Raw genomic sequence first — 17,240 nt, 5'->3', positions numbered from 1 at the left:
GGCTCCCGTTTTTTTTTTTTTTTCTCTTCACGCCCGCTCGTGACATTGCACGTTTAAGGCAGGAACGATTCGGTCCCCAAATTTGCCGCCCCAAAAATATAAAACATGCCGCCCTAGGCTGAAGCCTACTCAGCCTATTGGTAAATCCGCCACTGCGGAAAAGTATGTCTCCCTTACCACATCCTTTAAACCAGAACGCAGCAGCATTTAACACTTTTTGGAATTTATAGGTGGGCCACATCCGATTAAAGCTCAGGTGACTAATGACAAATCGATTTTAACAGTATCTATATATTTGGAGATAATGGGTGGGCCAAATCCGAATAACACTCGGGTGACTAATGAATAGGCCAGGTGAATGAAATTTTTTTGTGTTTTACATTATCTAGGGTGTTTCCTAATTCCTATGTATGTTACCTTGAATTGTAATTTTAAAGAATATAATCGTGTGAAAACCTCATCTCGAGATCTCAAGAAAATCTGTTTTCCAAGGAGTTTAAATTATGGCACTTCTAATATAAATTCTTGTTTCAGTACGTCCGTCTATCCCACGACACCCGCCCAGATCTCATAGTCCAGCTGTTGACCAGAGAGTGGGCTCTGGACAGGCCCAAGCTCCTCATCACCATACAGGGCGGCAAAGCCAACTTCGATCTTCAACCCAAGCTCAAGAAAGTGCTAAGAAAAGGCCTGCTTAAAGCTGCGAAGACCACGGGCGCCTGGATTTTTACCGGAGGGACCAATACAGGTATATTTTCGGACATCGGTTAATAATAATACGTTAAATTATTTAACCACCTTATCTTTTATGGTGTAGAAAGAATTATTTACTTTGGTCACTCAAAGACTGCATTCCTGATAGAAATTAAAACAAAAATCTAACTTGTCAAATTCGGCGCGTCGGCGTACCGACCCGAAGGCAGCCAAACACAATCCGAAAGTTCACGAACATATGTTTCGGTTGTGCCGAAAGGTTCGGCTGATTTTTTGGCTAATACCTGTGGTTTTGGCCAGAAAGTTTAACCGAAACCTCTTCTTTGACCAAAACTTGAATGAAACCGAAACTTCAGTCGATTACTAAAATTAAACCCCTAAGGGGCTAAATAGGTCATGAAACCTTGTTCCATAATCCAGATCGGTAGTCGATTCCACTCGGTGCAGATTAAAAAATATGAAGCGGAGATTTCAACTGATAATATTAAAAGTTTTGTACAATTCAAATGATGGCCGCCATTATGTCAAATACTCATTACGGGGGAGTCCATTGTATTCTATCTGGAAACCTGCCAACTACTTGTCGTATCATAGTGTTATATTAAAAAATCTACATTTATATTGCTTAGTTTATCCGCGTTGGTGCAGCGTGGAGTTGATGTCCCCTGGGCTAGAAAATTTATATTCCAGACCCCAAATTATACATGATTCCTTCATTTTTAAATTTTCGTAATATCTTTCATAACGTATAGATGCAATTTTTACGTAGGTATAAATATAATTTTCCAGAACAAATGTTACAAAATGTTCAATTATTACGAAAGATTTTTCTGCTAGAAATTTTATTTTCCAAAAAATTATATAAAATATATACATTACATAAGTACATAAGTACATTTCGAGGTATATAAAAACGTCAAGTTTTATAAATAAATGAACACGCTTTCTACACTTTCAACACCAGGATTTCTTCTTTTTGAGTTCCATCGACACGCGACGGGACGAGGCTACAAACACACAGACTCAAAACAGAAATATACATAAATTAAAATTTTGATATGAACCTACAGCGTGTCAAGCTAAGTAAAGACTATGAATTATTAATATATTAAGAAGCACATGAATATCAGATAGCTACGCAGACTACCTTACGGGTATTCACTAATATATATTTGAACGAGCTCTTTGAAACCAAACTCATATAATCCTCTCTCAAACGCGAACGTACTCGAATGGAAGGCTTGCCAAAACGCTCCGACCTGGACCGAAGCCAACAGCTGCAAGTTGGCTCCTTCCTTATCAATGCATGACCTGAATTGACCCTAATTGTTAGTCTGGAACCACAGACGTAGTAACATCATAGACTCCAGATTTAATCATTATCACAAAAAAAAATACCCCAGCTCCAACTATGAGCTGATCATGTTTGAAGAGTGGGACAAATTTTCTTTAATCATTCATAGCTTTTCGATTGGTGACTATTTAACCAAAAAATCAAATAAGCTAATCAGTTAAGGAGTTATTTTACCACAGTTAAATGCATAGATACACACCTTACTAACAACTGTTCTTTTTGCGTCGAGGTTAAATAATTGAAGTAACTTATGGAAGAAATATGTTGATTACAATATAAATTAAACCTTATCAGTATCTAGACACCCTAATGAGGCTGATAAAATTCTCAAATGCGACCTTTAAATGAAAATAATTTGTGAGACAAATTTGCATTTCCCATTTAGTCCCTCAGGGGATGACTTTTCAAAAATAATTTTGCCTATTTACGACGTTTATGAGCTGTGGTAATATTAATTAGTGATTACCACAGCTCATAAATTTGATTACTGGTCTGTATATTTAAATACTCATTGGGGCTGTTAATTTTTTTTTATTTTTTACGTAGATACAATTTTTATTTGTGAATTAAGTGTTCATGGGTTTTTAGGGTTCCGTACGCAAAGGGTAAAAACGGAACCCTATTACTAAGACTTCGCTGTATGTCCGTTTGACACAGGGCTCTATCTCTGGAACCGTAATAGGTAGACACTTGAAATTTACAGAGGATACATAATGGTGGTCGCTATAACAACAAAACTAAAAATAAATAAAAGTTGAAACCAAATGGGGGTCGCCATACAAGAAACTCGACATTTTTCGCTTTATCTATAGAGCCGTAACGGGCAGACAGTTCAAATTTTCACAGTGTGCGTTTTCAATGGCTGCTGTAATTACAAATACTAAACATAAAAAAAAAAATGGTACAGAACCCTCTGTGTGCAACTTCGACTTGAACTTGGCTAATTAATCATTTTTATTTACCGACGTATACTATACAAACCGACTTTCCAGGTGTGACCCGTCAAGTGGGTGACGCGCTGCAGCTGGAGAGGTCACAGCGCGCTGGTCGGGTGGTCAGCATAGGTATCGCGCCGTGGGGTATCGTAGAGGGCGCGAACGAGCTGATCGGCAGGGGGAGAGATGTGCCTTACCACGCTATTGCATCGCCAAGGTAAGCTTATAAAAAATATTTTATTTCTAAAGTTGTGTGTTATGTGTATTATGAAATGGTGGTAGATATATTGACGTGTTCTTAAAGGGTTCTAAAAGGGGTAAACAATCTTCTTCAAGCAAAGTGTTGTAGATTTGATTTGATTTGGTCGAGACTTCGTGGACGTAAATCATAAATTAAATAATATAAACTTTAAACTTATTATTTATTTTACCTCGTTAGGATAAAATAGAAAATAAAATAGAAAAAAAAAATAGAAAATAAAACGAAGTTATTTGTTCGACATCCAAAGGCAGAAGAATTTATTCAAAGAGTAATGACAGAGACAAGTAGAGTGACAAGCGTTCACAGATTATAACAGATACAATTGTTTATTTGATGTTGCCATTAAATATTCTAACAGTATTATATTCCAAAAAGGTACCACCCATTGTACCTCATTTAGCAAATAAGGATTATGATTAAGGGTGAAGTAGATGTTTCATCATTTGAAACTAGGAAGCCAAATGCTGCTGTTCATAGTTTTCTTCAAAATTGGGAGATTTTCAAATAATCTTCCAACCTCTATATAATGCTCTTAAAGCTACAATATTTAAGATTCCTTCCTTCGTGGTTGCCCGCAGAGTGCAAAAGCGGTGCATAATGATAGTTAAAAGCGGGTTTTCTGTGCTGTATTCAGCAGTCAGCTGAAAAGATCGTTATTGCGTTTCATTTCAAGTGTCTCGTTACTCGTTTCAGTGTCAAATAAATATTGAATAGTTTTGATTGCATAATTGTAATCTCAAACTGTAATATTATATTTTTATGTATCTATGGCATGCTAACTCTATTTTATAGCAATGTTTTAATATTGCCATTGTGAAATTAAAGTGTTATCAAATTGTAAAATATATTTTAAAGCACTACTGAACCGGCTCAATGGCGACTTTCTGCAGTCAAAAGATGGCGCTTATAGTATTTTTGAATTACGCTATCGAAGTTTTCTCACTATCTTGCATATGCTAGAAAACTATTATATAATTTTTTCAATATATTGTTACACGTTACTTCCATTGCTGGAGCACGACATAATTTGTGTCGATCATAAGCACCGACTTCATAAGTGCGTACTTAATCAACTGAAACTTAAATTATTGTTCTATTTGTAGTGATATTGAAGTCTGTTCTATTTTAGTGTTATTTTTTTAAAGAAAGGTTTGCAATGATTTTTTACCGTTATAGAATGATATACCTAATTAGGTTAATTGTTAAACGCCCAACTACAGCAAATTTAAATAAATTAACTAAAAATAAAACAACACTTTTAACTTAATAATATAATTAACAGATACATAACATTAGATATAAGTACAAGTTAAACTTAAGTTACTAGGCTAACATAACATCACACGTCTTGTTTGAACGGATCTGGAGTGGAGATGACAGTGGCTGACGTCAGCCCATTCACCTGGGCTTGGAAGAGCACGTCGTTGACCAGCTTCTCTGCCAAGATCCTCATGTTGGGAGGAAGACTACGTAGCTTCGCTGCCACGTTTATACCTGTAGACAAAATTATTCGTATTGGCTGTAGGCGTTTTTGGGTCGTCCGTGGGTTGTTGGGCAAGGGACTATTTCCACAACTGGGGGAGGTCTGAAGTGTACTCCACTATATTGGCCTAATGCGTATTGGTATTGGTTAAGGTATCCAAATTATATCCTTATTATGTCCCCGCGACTTCGTACGTGTAAAGTATAACATAATATAATAATAAAAATCAAAGCTTACGTTTTCCCCTTAGGGGTTATTTTTCCAATATTTAAGCAGGTATTATATCTAATAACAAATATAATTTTCATGTTGCTTACTTCAAAATTTTCAGATTTCCATATTATCAACCCCGACAACTATTATAGGTACCACGGACGCACACAAATTCCTAAACCCAAAATAAAGTGTATTTTCACCTAACTGAACCTGAGACCTTTGCGCAATGACCAAAATTTCATATTATCAACCCCGACAACTATTATAGGTACCACGGACGCACACAAATTCCTAAACCCAAAATAGAGTGTATTTTCACCTAACTGAACCTGAGAGCTTTGCGCAATGACCAAAATGTGCCACGTCCAAAAAGGCAGTGTCATAAAGTGGTCATAAATACTTTCCACAAATACATTTTCTTTGCAAAGTACGGCTTTTTGCTGGTACAATATTCATGCCTTATGTGGCCATACGTCTTACTTTGGATGGGACAGTCCCGCTCTCCGGTTCTGTCCAGTTGTCCTTAGTGAATGTGAAAATGTTTTACTGTAGCGTTACTTAATGATTAATATCTATTGCTTTATCAAATAAGCTATATCCTTACTTAAAAAAGACTAAATGTTATTACAATAACCTGCCTTGAGATTACATAACCGTCTGATGAAATATATTTAAAAATCATTACTATTTACAAACTTTTAACTAACTTACAATGTTTCTTTTGACAAAATTCGTCCCAGATAAATTAGGACCACATCTTTAGAAATTTGAGGACCACCTTCTTATTCTAGAAATTTGAAATTAACTATCTTCTTTTTAGCGTGTTTTAATTTAAAAAGTACTTTTATATTTTTAATATTAATGTATTTTTCATAACATTTCGGAAACGTTTCGCTCTTTTAAAAGCAATTGGTCACCCTATTCATGCCGCAACACGAAAAGCAAGCAACACTGTGCAAAAATCGTCGCATAGAAAACATTTTCCTGTTGCTGCAAAATGTCTCCTTTATAAACAACTTTACAGGTAAGCAGAACTTTTCATATCAGATCTCCGTGGTTAGCGGTTGAATGGCTTTAATACCTTTTCTTTGATACTGAAAATAGACTAAAACTTTTATAAGTTAGATTTAGAAGAATCATAAAAAACATTTTTTTAAAGATGTGTGTTATGGAGTTTCTTTCGCCGCTTCTTCTCCATAACGAAAAGCCTTGTGAAATGGTGGTAGTTGTGTTCACATTCAAAATGTGCTCTGTAAAGAACCTATTTTGAATAAAAAAAATATTTGATTTTGATTTGATTTGATTATATCCTTAATGTTACCAACACTAAGGAATCTAAAGAACCTTTATGGTTCGACTCCGGCACCACCGCTACACCAAATCTGCCTAATAACAGCAGTGTTAAGCGCTGCTGTGTTCTGACTTGAAGGGTGTGGTACGGGAGACATACTTTTCTGAGGCGTTCTAACTTAGTTATCAGGGGTAGCGGCGCATCTATGGTCAACCTCAGGTACCTCTAATCTTATCTGAGGTTGATTACAGATGTCCAAGGGCGGCAGTAGTCATCTACCATCAGATAGACTGCATGCTCGTCTGCTACTCCTATATTATATAAGAAAGGTTTTTATAATACCTTAGTAATCTAACATAAAGTTAATGACGTGATGAGTATGCATACCGCAGCTTTTATAATATTAATGTTATTTTGCACTTAGCTTGCAACATTACTTTAAGTAAGCTTATTAAAGCATTTCTTAGTAAGTATGCTTATTTTCATACTTAAGACAGGGACACTTTGCATTATAATCATATTTTAGACAAAAAAACTATGCAAGTTATCTAAAATTTCAGTTATAATAGTTTTATGTAAAAAAATGTTAATGTAAATAAGAGTTAGAACTTAGAAGCATAGTAATAAAATATCTAGAGAGTATATGCATACAAAGTAAAGGCTGTGTTCTGTTTGAAGGGTATCTGTTTGAAGGTTTGAAGGGTATGGTCGGAAATGCACTTAATCCAGGTGTTTCATCTTAATCTTCAGTAATAGCAACGGTGTGATCGATTATAGTTAAGAGTCCTGCTATACAAAAATTGGTTACAGAATCGATTTGGAAAATCTACAAATTCCACAAAGTAAACAAGTTAAAAGAAAATGAAAGCTTGTTATGAATTAAAATAATTATGTAAAGAAATATTCTGAAGATTTTTTAATTATTTATTATAGTAGTAGCAATCCATCTTATAGTAATTTGCTACAGTCCATTGACACCCGTCCCCATCAATCCCAGATAGATTCGGAGCCCTACTTTAAGTCAGAGATACCATGCTACTGAGTCTTACTATAAGTCACAGATGCGTTGGTATTTCGAAAGACTAAGTTGGGACGCTTTGGACAAGTAATACCTACATTAATTTTAATTATCATTCTAACTTACCAATGGCATCATATTCGTCATTAATCTCCGTACAATGGCGTTTGGTCTTCACATCGTCATCATACATGGGGTACCGCTTCATAGAATTGTCGGTCACTTCCACCATGCTTGAAGGAACGTTGTAATCCACTGGATAGTTCTCCATCGGTTGTGCGAATGACATCTCCTCGTGGTCGTCTATATCGTCAGCAATTTCTTCTTCTGACTCCTGAAGCAATGATATTTGAGTTAGGTTAGGTTGGCGTGCCCATGGATCTAATAAAGTTGTCGTGTTGTTGATTTTAACTGGTGGTTTAGAAATACCGTTAGAAGAACTCAGTAGGGTTTTAGACGGTAGAAGGCTGGCATAACTCTCAATCCATGTGACTGACGGATTGACGGATTTCGCCGCGTAAAAAGGTTAGGTTAGAAAATTCGTCACGTATTGCAATGTGCTCTGAAGAACAAATAAAGCCATGGGGACTACGAAAGATTGCCATTACGTAGTCAAAAGGATTACCAAAAAAACATCACAAGAGCTCGTTAAATCGAGCACACTTAAAAATTCAGTCGAATTGAAAAGCTCTACCCTTTTTTGAATTCTTTTAAAAAGGGTTTTAGTAGCTTCAAAATTTATCTTTTTCGATTAAAATAAATAGTATTTTAGACTATTGTAGACATTCTAGACCCGTCCGTTTAATTCGAAAAAGATACGAAGGTATTATTTTTATACAAATGTTTTCATTTTGTCACGGAATGTTAACCAAATGTTTGTTTAGGTCACGTGCCCACGGTCCCATTTATATACGATCCTTATAATCCTGGGATTACTGGAACGCTGAAACTTTAAACCTTGTGAAAAATTATATTGCAGTGGCATATTTTTATATTTTTTATATAAAATAGTTAATATTTTTATAGGTTTGAAATGATAATTGGTCGAGCGTCCAATACTCGTTATGTTTTTTTTTTCTAACTTATTCTAATATACTCTTGAATTAAATTATAGCTACTTAGAATTTAACTTAGCTCCTTTTGTCTGGAGCTTTTTCTCCATAGGGTAATAACTTCAACTGTAGAAATAGCACCTGAAAACTGTTATGTAATCACGGACTCTACGAATTTAATTAATGCTGCCAGCATTAATTAACCCATTCAAACAACAAATTGAATGCCGGGGCGGCAGTGGATTAGGTGACTGCTCAGCTGGCAGCAGCTTAAGCGACGAAATGGTAGCTTACGCAACTGTTGCTTACACGATAGTAGATAAACTGCTCTTTGACGAGCAGTCAGCCTAATTACTTTGCACTACCCAGTGTACAATGAGGCCCGGACCGGAAAGTTGAATAAGGCCCCCAGTCTAAAACGTTGATTGATCCTGAAGACCTTTTTTTCACCGATACATACACATTTCAAAAAATGCTCGTGACGAATGTTTGTTCGACGACTGCCTTTTAGTTCGGAAGAGTTGGCAACTGTGTTGAGAACCCCAGGATAGTAGGCCCGAGGCAGATCGACCCTTCGGCTTTCTTAGTCCCCCCTTACTCCCCCTTAGTCCGCTAGAGGCAGTACCATACACTATCAGTAAAATGAAAAGATAGAATTGAATCTTCAGAACTTCAATAGTTACTTAACAATGTTAATAAATCAGCTGCATACAGAGAGATAATTTGAATCAACTCAACTTCAGCGGCCACTTAACAACGCTTACAGGGCAAGTTGTATTCAGAGATAATTTAAATAAACTCGAGAACTTCAATGGCTACTTACGTTAACACGATAGCAAGTTGAGAAGGAATTTGTAGTAACTTGAGAACCGCATTGACTACTTAACATCGTTCTTAGATTAACATAACTTAGAATGTAGAAGCGATTATTCTTCGTATAATAAGGCAAATATTAACATTGCTAAAGCGAGCTAAAAGAGAGCCTTCTTTAAGAACACCATTATAATAGGAAACTGTATAATCGATGTAATAATATAATTGTGCTAATTGGGGCCAATTAGGGGAAGCCTATGTCAAGCAGTGGACGGTGCACCCAAAAGGCTGATAAGTGCATGGATGGGAAAGTAGCTTAGACCTTTGTCTTGTAGAATAAGGTCTTTTACCCGATTATGGAGGGTAATGATTTTGGCCGTTTGTATGTATTATTTGATACGCCCTATAGGCCAAACGGCTTGATGGATTTTAAAATATGAGGTGTTGTTGAATTCGTCTAAATTGTTGTCTTATTGTTACACTTGCTTCCCTTTTCAGTTAATTATTTTTAAACAGTCGAGTTTTTGTTTTTATAATAATTAACCGAATTAAGCCGAACCTGTGTTGATGTATGTCGAGAGAACCTAAAATCTTGTAATTATTATCAATATCTTTAAGCAACATCGCGGGATTAAAATCGTCATTCTCCATAACACGTCCCCTTTTTACACGCTTTTTATTAGCTTCACCTGTATGTTTGTTTGTATGTTTGTAACCGACTTCTTTGGGCGCGATTTTGACCCACTTTAAACGGCCAGATTTCGTTCAAACTTTGTAGATTTATTGAGGACCGATGACAATACAATAATTTGATAAAATTATTCTATTTTTCAATTTGCAAAATATTATTTTTGTTAATTTATATAATTCAGTAGAAAGAGATCAACATACATCCTTATCTTACCCTGCATGTATGAAAGAATGGAATAGAATACCGAAAGCTTTTTAGTTGATTTTATCATAAAAGCGTGTTTTCTAGTTTTTTTGAACTATATTTATCTAAATGCTAAATGAAAAGATGAAATTTACACAACAATCTACTTATGATAAAAGCAGGAATATGGTAATGTTAGTCTTTAATCTCCCAAAATGTTCCAACCGACATTCGTGGAACATTCGAAGATTAAGCAAACTACTTGAGTTTCACGAGGGAACAAACATTGGGTGAATGGAAAATTCTTTTATATATTTCGTTAGGTAAAATTCACTTATATGTTTAGGTATATAGATATCGTTATCAACCATTATCGTCCCACTGTTGGGCGCGGATATCAGACTAAGAGGGGCTTAGACCATACTTCACCATTCTGGCCAAGTGCTTATTGGTAGATTTCATACACTTTTCAGAATTTTATTAATACTTTGAGGCATGCAGATTTCCTCACAATTTTTCCTTCACCTCTTAAGAAAGCGATATCTATTTTATTTATAATACGCATACTAGATTGGAATATCAAAAAGTGCCGAGGCAGATTGTAAGAAGAATTGAGATCCTTGTGGGTTGTCTGTATGTCTCTCCATAGCACCCATGACATAAATAATACTAGTGTGGGGCAATGAGTGTATAAAGCCTGTAACTTCAACCTTTAATGTCTCTACAATCATATTTTAGGCATTTTCAATCAGTGAAAAAATACAAATAATTAGGTACACAATAAGAAAAGAAACTTCAGAATTGATAAATCAGAATAATTTAATTGAAACCTCCACCGACACACAACGGAATGAGATATTCAATCCACTGATGATTCAACAATCTGGGAGCCTAGAAATCCAATACAATTCTCCAAATCTGTATTCAACCCGCACCTGATCTGCCAGGTATCGATAAAAATACAATTTGAAAGAGCTGAAATAATCTAGTTCGGAGATTCAGTAGCCGAGACGGGAGACGTGTTGCCCATGTATAACATGAGTAAATGAGGGCAGTGATAGATCAGATGTCCTAACATTTCACTTTGTATATTTTCCATTCTAGTTTTATTAGAAACTTTTAATTATTTAGCAGCTTCGGGAATTAAATTCTATATCAGTAACTCCTGTGCATAATTTAATGCTCCTAGAGTCTAGACTCATCGGCTTAAGCTATATGTCGTATGCAAATAATTATTAACTCATAATAGCAGCGTTAAGCGCTGAACCTCAGGTAGGAATATCTAATCCTATCTGGGGTTGATTATAGATGTCCATGGGCGGTAGTAGCCACTTACCATCAGGTGGACTACATCTGCTACTCCTGTGTAATAAAAAATATTAACGTAAGTTCGTAATAATCAATTTTAACTATCATAGTCAAAAACTTGGCAATTATCTATTAAAAATAAATACCAAATGTAGAACTTTACTTAGTAAATTGGTTAAAATTGATTGATACTAATAAACAGAATTGCTCCTATGATAACTATGTATAATTATAAAGTTTTTTTAATATAAGAAGTAGCGTTGGCGTAGCTATAAGAAATACATTAAAATTTGTTATTACTATAAAGTAAATTAGTCTCGAAATAAACTTCGTCCTAAAACGAAGCACATAAAAACTCCACATGCGAAGCTAGTTTCAAATTTATTAATGAAAAAGTATTCGATACGGTTCTTCGAATTCATCGCCGAACAATCGTATATCATTGATCCTCAATTTATATTCAAGCCCTTAATCCGACCTTTGGGAGGATATTCTCAGAGCTTAATCGTTACTGAGATACTATCTATGATAATACTAATTTATTCTAATGATACTAGAATACTGATCTGAAACGGATCATCAAAGTATCTAACGCAGCGTCGCTACATAAATTAGACGGCCTTAATTCAGAAAACTATGTTCACGCTATATCAATATACCCCCGTTATTTTTAATAAATCTATCCTTTTTTCGTCTCCCAAATATCGAAATTTCATAAAGCAGAACTAAACATAATTATATACAGTAGTCACTCAAGCTATTATAATAATCTGCATAATGATAAGTAAGGACCCAAGATTGTTTTATATTTCAAACAATTTAATACAATCAAATTATAACTGACACTTCCGAGGCAGTGTTGCCATTACATCAATTATACAACACAAGTAAAACTTCTAAAAAGACTTCGAAGCCAAGAATAATGATCAAAAATAATACAACATATAAGAAAATAGAACCTCCTTATGCGATATTTTCCTTCATATAAAAGGCACACAGAGTACTATACCAAGACCTTAGTTCATAAGATTCTCGTTCCTTGTAAGTCTCAGGGCACTGGCATTAACTTCATTACCGACACAATCATGTCGGGAAACTGGCAGAATATCCTCTCGAAATAACAAGATACCAAATCCAATTTTCTGAAGATGTGCACAACTACCCGAGAATGATGGTCCAGGTGAAATGGTTGGATTACAAATGAAAAATACTGGGTTTAAATTTGAGTCTGTTATTTCATTTTCTCTCCAGATATTCAAGCTTTTTGATGCAGAATTTATTACGTGACATTTTTACTCAGTTTGCCAAAGAGATTGCATCGAATCTTATTATCTGTGTATGTATTCGTCTTTATAATGTAATGTAGATCGAGTCGATTGATTGAGTGCTCAATTAAAAACTAACGCAAATGGTGTAACTTATTGAAAATAATGAAGTCTTATTTTTTGTAAACTCATCAGAAGAGAAGTACTTTCGTTTAATTGAACTTTGAAGGTGGTAGAAATCACTGAGGCTTTACTCCGGCGACACCACCGCCACACCTATTTCAGCAGCAGTGTTAAACGCTGCTGTGTTCTGGTTTGAAAAGTTTGGTAAGGGAGACATACTATTTCGAGGCGTTCCAGCTTAGTCCTCAGGAGTAGCGGCGCATCTCTGTCCGACCTCAGGAAGGAATATCTAATCTTATCTGGGGTTGATTACAGATGTCCAAGGGCAGCAGTAGCCACTTACCATCAGGTGAACTGCATGCTCGTCTGCTTCTCCTATATTATAAAAGATAATAACCATGGTTAGCATTTATCTTAATACCGAACAATTTATTTCATGCTACCAAGTGGTTATACAACAATTAGTCTTACTTAAGTGTCTACCATATAGTTGTCTTGTGAATATGCGTACATTTGTTACGCCTTCTACCCGGTTACAAATACCCCCAATTGTTATTATCCAGACCTTCCCTTAATATTAATTAATCATAGAAGCTAAGCTATTCTCCGTAGGCGTTCCAGCCTCGTAAATTAGGCGAGACGGTCCAAGATAAAATTTATTATGACTATTAGTGTTATTGAACTATACGTTATTTGGATCAGATTTATCTAATTTTATTATATCTTCTTCACTTTTACTTAATAATGTTTTATTATTACGTTACATTATGATATTTGTTATTAATCACTTAACATTTCTTGTAATTTTTGTCATTCCTTTCATTTTATTTTTTGATTCCTTATTTCTTATTGTTAAAGTTTATTTTATAATTAAACCTGCCGATAAAGCAGATAGGCTGATTAGAAGTAATACCTGTTGCCGATAGACATTTTGATTAGATATCAAAAATACTGGAAGGGTCGCTAAAGCATCGTTTGCTTTAAAAAGCTCTTTTTGGACCATTTTTGCTGAGCCTAATATCTTATTTGCAACAAGGAGTACTATCATATATCGTTATTTGTTACAGATCAAAGCTAGCAGTTCTAAACAACCGACATGCATACTTCTTGCTAGTAGACAACGGGTCGGTGGGAAGATATGGTGCTGAGATAGTCCTAAGGCGAAAATTAGAAAAATATATTGCTGCACAGAAACTACATCCATGTGAGTATTGTTGGAAATTATTAACTTTATGATTATTAATTGCTCCGATTTACATATACTGACTTCTGTCAAAATTATAGTGATAGCCTATTAGTTAGAAATTTGGTCTTACGATCTAGAGGGCTGAAGAAAAACTCCAAGCACGAACCTCTTAGTAAAAGAAAATACTTATTACGTCAAACTTAACGTTCTTTACCGTTTCCCATAATTATGGTCATCTTTCTGAGAGAGTACCCTTGGCTGGCAGAGGGACAATAATGTGTTACAGACTTTTCCGAGGCGTTCCAGCTTAATCCTCAGGGGTAGCGGCGCATCTAGTGGCTGACCTCAGGTAGGAGTATCTAATCCTATCTGGGGTTGATTGCAGATGTCCATGGGTGGCAGTAACCACTTACCATCAGGTGGACTGCATGATAATAAGATAAGTGAAGTGATAATTAAGATACCCTGGCTCATTATAAATTCTATGAATTTTGTAGCAAGACGAAACTCCTTTCTTCAAGGTCTCATAAAAATCCGAAAATAAATCTCTTGTAAACAATGCTAGTCCAATTTCAATAAGAAAGACGATTCTCTTAATTTAACTTAAGAATGTTCCTTTGTTCCGGCGCTAAGTTAGTCTGCTAAAACTGTAATGAAGTTTATGTAACAGGTAATTTTATACCTCTCCTTATATATCTCCTTTGTTCTGAGCCTAATCAATCTTACTAATAGGGTAATTAAAGATGTATAAATAGGAAAAGACAAAACAGTTCCGTTTCCCTTTGTTTGTCGTCCGATTTTCTTTTTTGTGTGGTAGCAATTGATGAGCTTTAACTCACAATACATAGGGTATTGTCGTGAGCGATAGTTGCGTTGACTACCATCTTGTCGCTTAAGATACTGAATAGTTGCGCAGTTGCAGCTCCGGCGACAGATTTGGTGTTTGATCATTTGAAAATTTTTGTCAAGTGTCGATCGCCTACGCGTCTGTATAGACACATAAGCCACTAAATAGTTACCGAGCAACACTTTATAGACGCGTTAATAACTACCTAATCCCTAAAAATACTAGTTGTTCAAGCAATAGATGCTTATGGGCTATCAGCCTTAGTATCATCGACAAAATTGGAACCTTCATGATATTGATCCATTTTCGACCACTGGGTGTATTTTTAATCCACCAATCTTTTTTTTTTTTTGACTGCCAATGAATACTCATTTTAACCAATGACTTATTATAATGACTTAATAATCATTTATTTTATCACAATTAATTAAATCTTTTAAAATATACATACGCTCTGAATCTGTTCTGTCCCATTTCATCGAAATATACTATAACTTTATTTTATTCTGGGTCCTGTATTAAATTTAATATATTATCTTGAAATAATACTTGAAATAGAATTGAAGCCTAGAATTGAAATACGTAAGCCCACAATTTGGCTCTCATTATTCTCTAAAAACTTTCTGCAACCTTATTCTTATTTTACTTTCAATTCTCAATTTTATTTCATTGACTGGAAACTATTAAAGTTTACAATTCTTATTTCCTTTACAAAAATACCTTTCTAAAAGTGTTTTCTTTGTTTCTGAAACTACATTACGTTTTACTATTACCGAGTGCTGTTGTCGCAGTAGTAAAATTTTACTATCAGATTTAAACAACGTGTACAATACTAGAATGGTTGTGTTCTCGTCTGGGTGCAATAAAACGCTTCAACATAGTCTTCCCTAACGATAGATTTGATCTAACGATGGGATTTTATGAAATGTTGATGTTGGATAACACTTGTTCTTCTTACGTCAAAACATTACCAGCACACCCAACTTTTTAACTTAATGAAAATTAAATTCACCTGATTCTTACGAAACATCTCAATACGACGTGAATTTTGATATTTAAATCTTTCTTCCGAGTTGCAGAAGTACTGCACGTCTAAGTAACATGAGTTAATTATAGGTATGTATGACCATAATGACGCATCAGTTAATGTAGAGTCGTAATCAACGTTTTTAAACATGAAAGAGTTGCTAAATATTTTTAGAACGAGCAAAACTATTTTCCCATAAAAATGTCATTACGTTTCGCTCTGGCAACATTCAATTTACGATTGCTAACACATAACTGCACCGCAATTCGAATTGCGAACTCACCGCATTCTGATCACTGGAGCCTCGTCTCCCCTGGTAATTGTTTCCGTTCTCGCCGAACACGAACGAGCACAAGTCGTAATACCACAAATGCGGTGTGTACACCTCGTCCGGGCTCGACGCCTTCTCCCTGCTATCAATAACTCTTTTGTACTCCCTACGCACACACGCGCGCAAACTCTCAATCTTTCTCAGCACGTGTACCCGAGTCGCTTTGGGATAGTGTTGTTGTAGAAGCTCTGTGAGTTTGGAGACGGCCTCGTGACGTTTTTGTTTGTGTTTGTACGTGCTGCACTTACGGTTCCATAGACAAGGCAGCTCTTTGTAGAGGAGAATGAATTTTATTAATAGTTTGCGCGGGAAGATGACCATGTCGGCCATTTTGCGTTCACCGAGCGGCGCGGCGCGCAGGTCACTGGACGTGTTGGCGGTTGGGTCGACGCGTTCGACGCCCCTTCGCCCCTCCGTTGCTCGTCCGCTCGTCTTGCCAGCAAGTTGCTCGATTTGTTGCTCGACGTCCATGTTGCACGATTTAATTGGCGTTACACTCAAGTCGCAATATGGAGATGCAAACCGTGCGCGATAACTTGATTTACCGTGAATCGCTGTGAACTATTAAACTTCTGTACTTATCTGTTTTTGTCGTAAATTCTTATTTTATTGTTACGTTAATTTTGCTTTCATTAGTATCAACCATAAAAATAATACGCTCTAATCAACTCTATGTGAAGGGTGATAGTATCCCCGCAGCCCCGTAGTGAAACAAGAAACAAACAAAATAATTGTTTTTTATGAACTGAGGATATAACTTTAAAGATTAATTATGATCTACTCAAAGATTGTATCTAAGATTGTATCTAAGATTGTATCAAAGATTGTGTACAAATGGTGTAAATCATCTGGGATCAAAAAACTAATCTCTCGTGATTCCCAACCTATAATATTACAACAAAATCTCCCAGTAGACATTTAGCTAATCAACCTTTTAAGGCAATGTTCCGTAACTTCATTAAAGGCCAAAAAATAAACGATTCGGGCCGAACACCTCTCCGTGCTTTAATAATAAATATTCTTGTCTTCATAAACTTTTTACGGCAGCTCCCGAGCTCTGTAATCAAAATTTAAATTGAAAATTCAGTTTCACAAAGTTCAATACTTATTTTCTCCTATCTTGTTCGGAACAGTGTTTTTA

The 17,240-nt window shown here is 35.5% G+C and overlaps 2 protein-coding genes across 2 annotated transcripts in view; one reads left to right on the top strand and one right to left on the bottom strand.

Annotated features, from left to right (window-relative positions):
- The window catches only part of Trpm (transient receptor potential cation channel, subfamily M), a 308,502-nt gene that overhangs the window by 227,685 nt on the left and 63,577 nt on the right, over window positions 1–17,240 (top strand). Inside the window, exons 4-6 of the mRNA XM_073086226.1 lie at window positions 535–748; window positions 3,061–3,220; window positions 13,776–13,912. Of these exons, the coding sequence (XP_072942327.1) occupies window positions 535–748; window positions 3,061–3,220; window positions 13,776–13,912 (511 nt within the window). The remainder of the gene's footprint in view (window positions 1–534; window positions 749–3,060; window positions 3,221–13,775; window positions 13,913–17,240) is intronic.
- On the bottom strand, window positions 4,522–16,459 carry LOC140752072 (uncharacterized). Its single transcript, XM_073086224.1, has 3 exons — window positions 16,052–16,459; window positions 7,400–7,607; window positions 4,522–4,759 (listed from the first exon to the last, which is right to left on the bottom strand). The coding sequence occupies exons 1-3, from the start codon at window positions 16,427–16,429 to the stop codon at window positions 4,605–4,607; spliced, it is 741 nt and encodes a 246-aa protein (XP_072942325.1). The 5' UTR covers window positions 16,430–16,459; the 3' UTR covers window positions 4,522–4,604.

This window comes from Epargyreus clarus, unplaced genomic scaffold, assembly GCF_041222505.1.
Source record: "Epargyreus clarus isolate Ecla_fem2 unplaced genomic scaffold, WU_Ecla_fem_2.2 ptg000024l, whole genome shotgun sequence".
NCBI classification, from domain to species: Eukaryota; Metazoa; Arthropoda; class Insecta; order Lepidoptera; family Hesperiidae; genus Epargyreus; species Epargyreus clarus.
The sequence above is the reverse complement of the archived record's forward strand: the minus strand, read 5'-3'. Positions and strand labels throughout refer to the sequence as shown.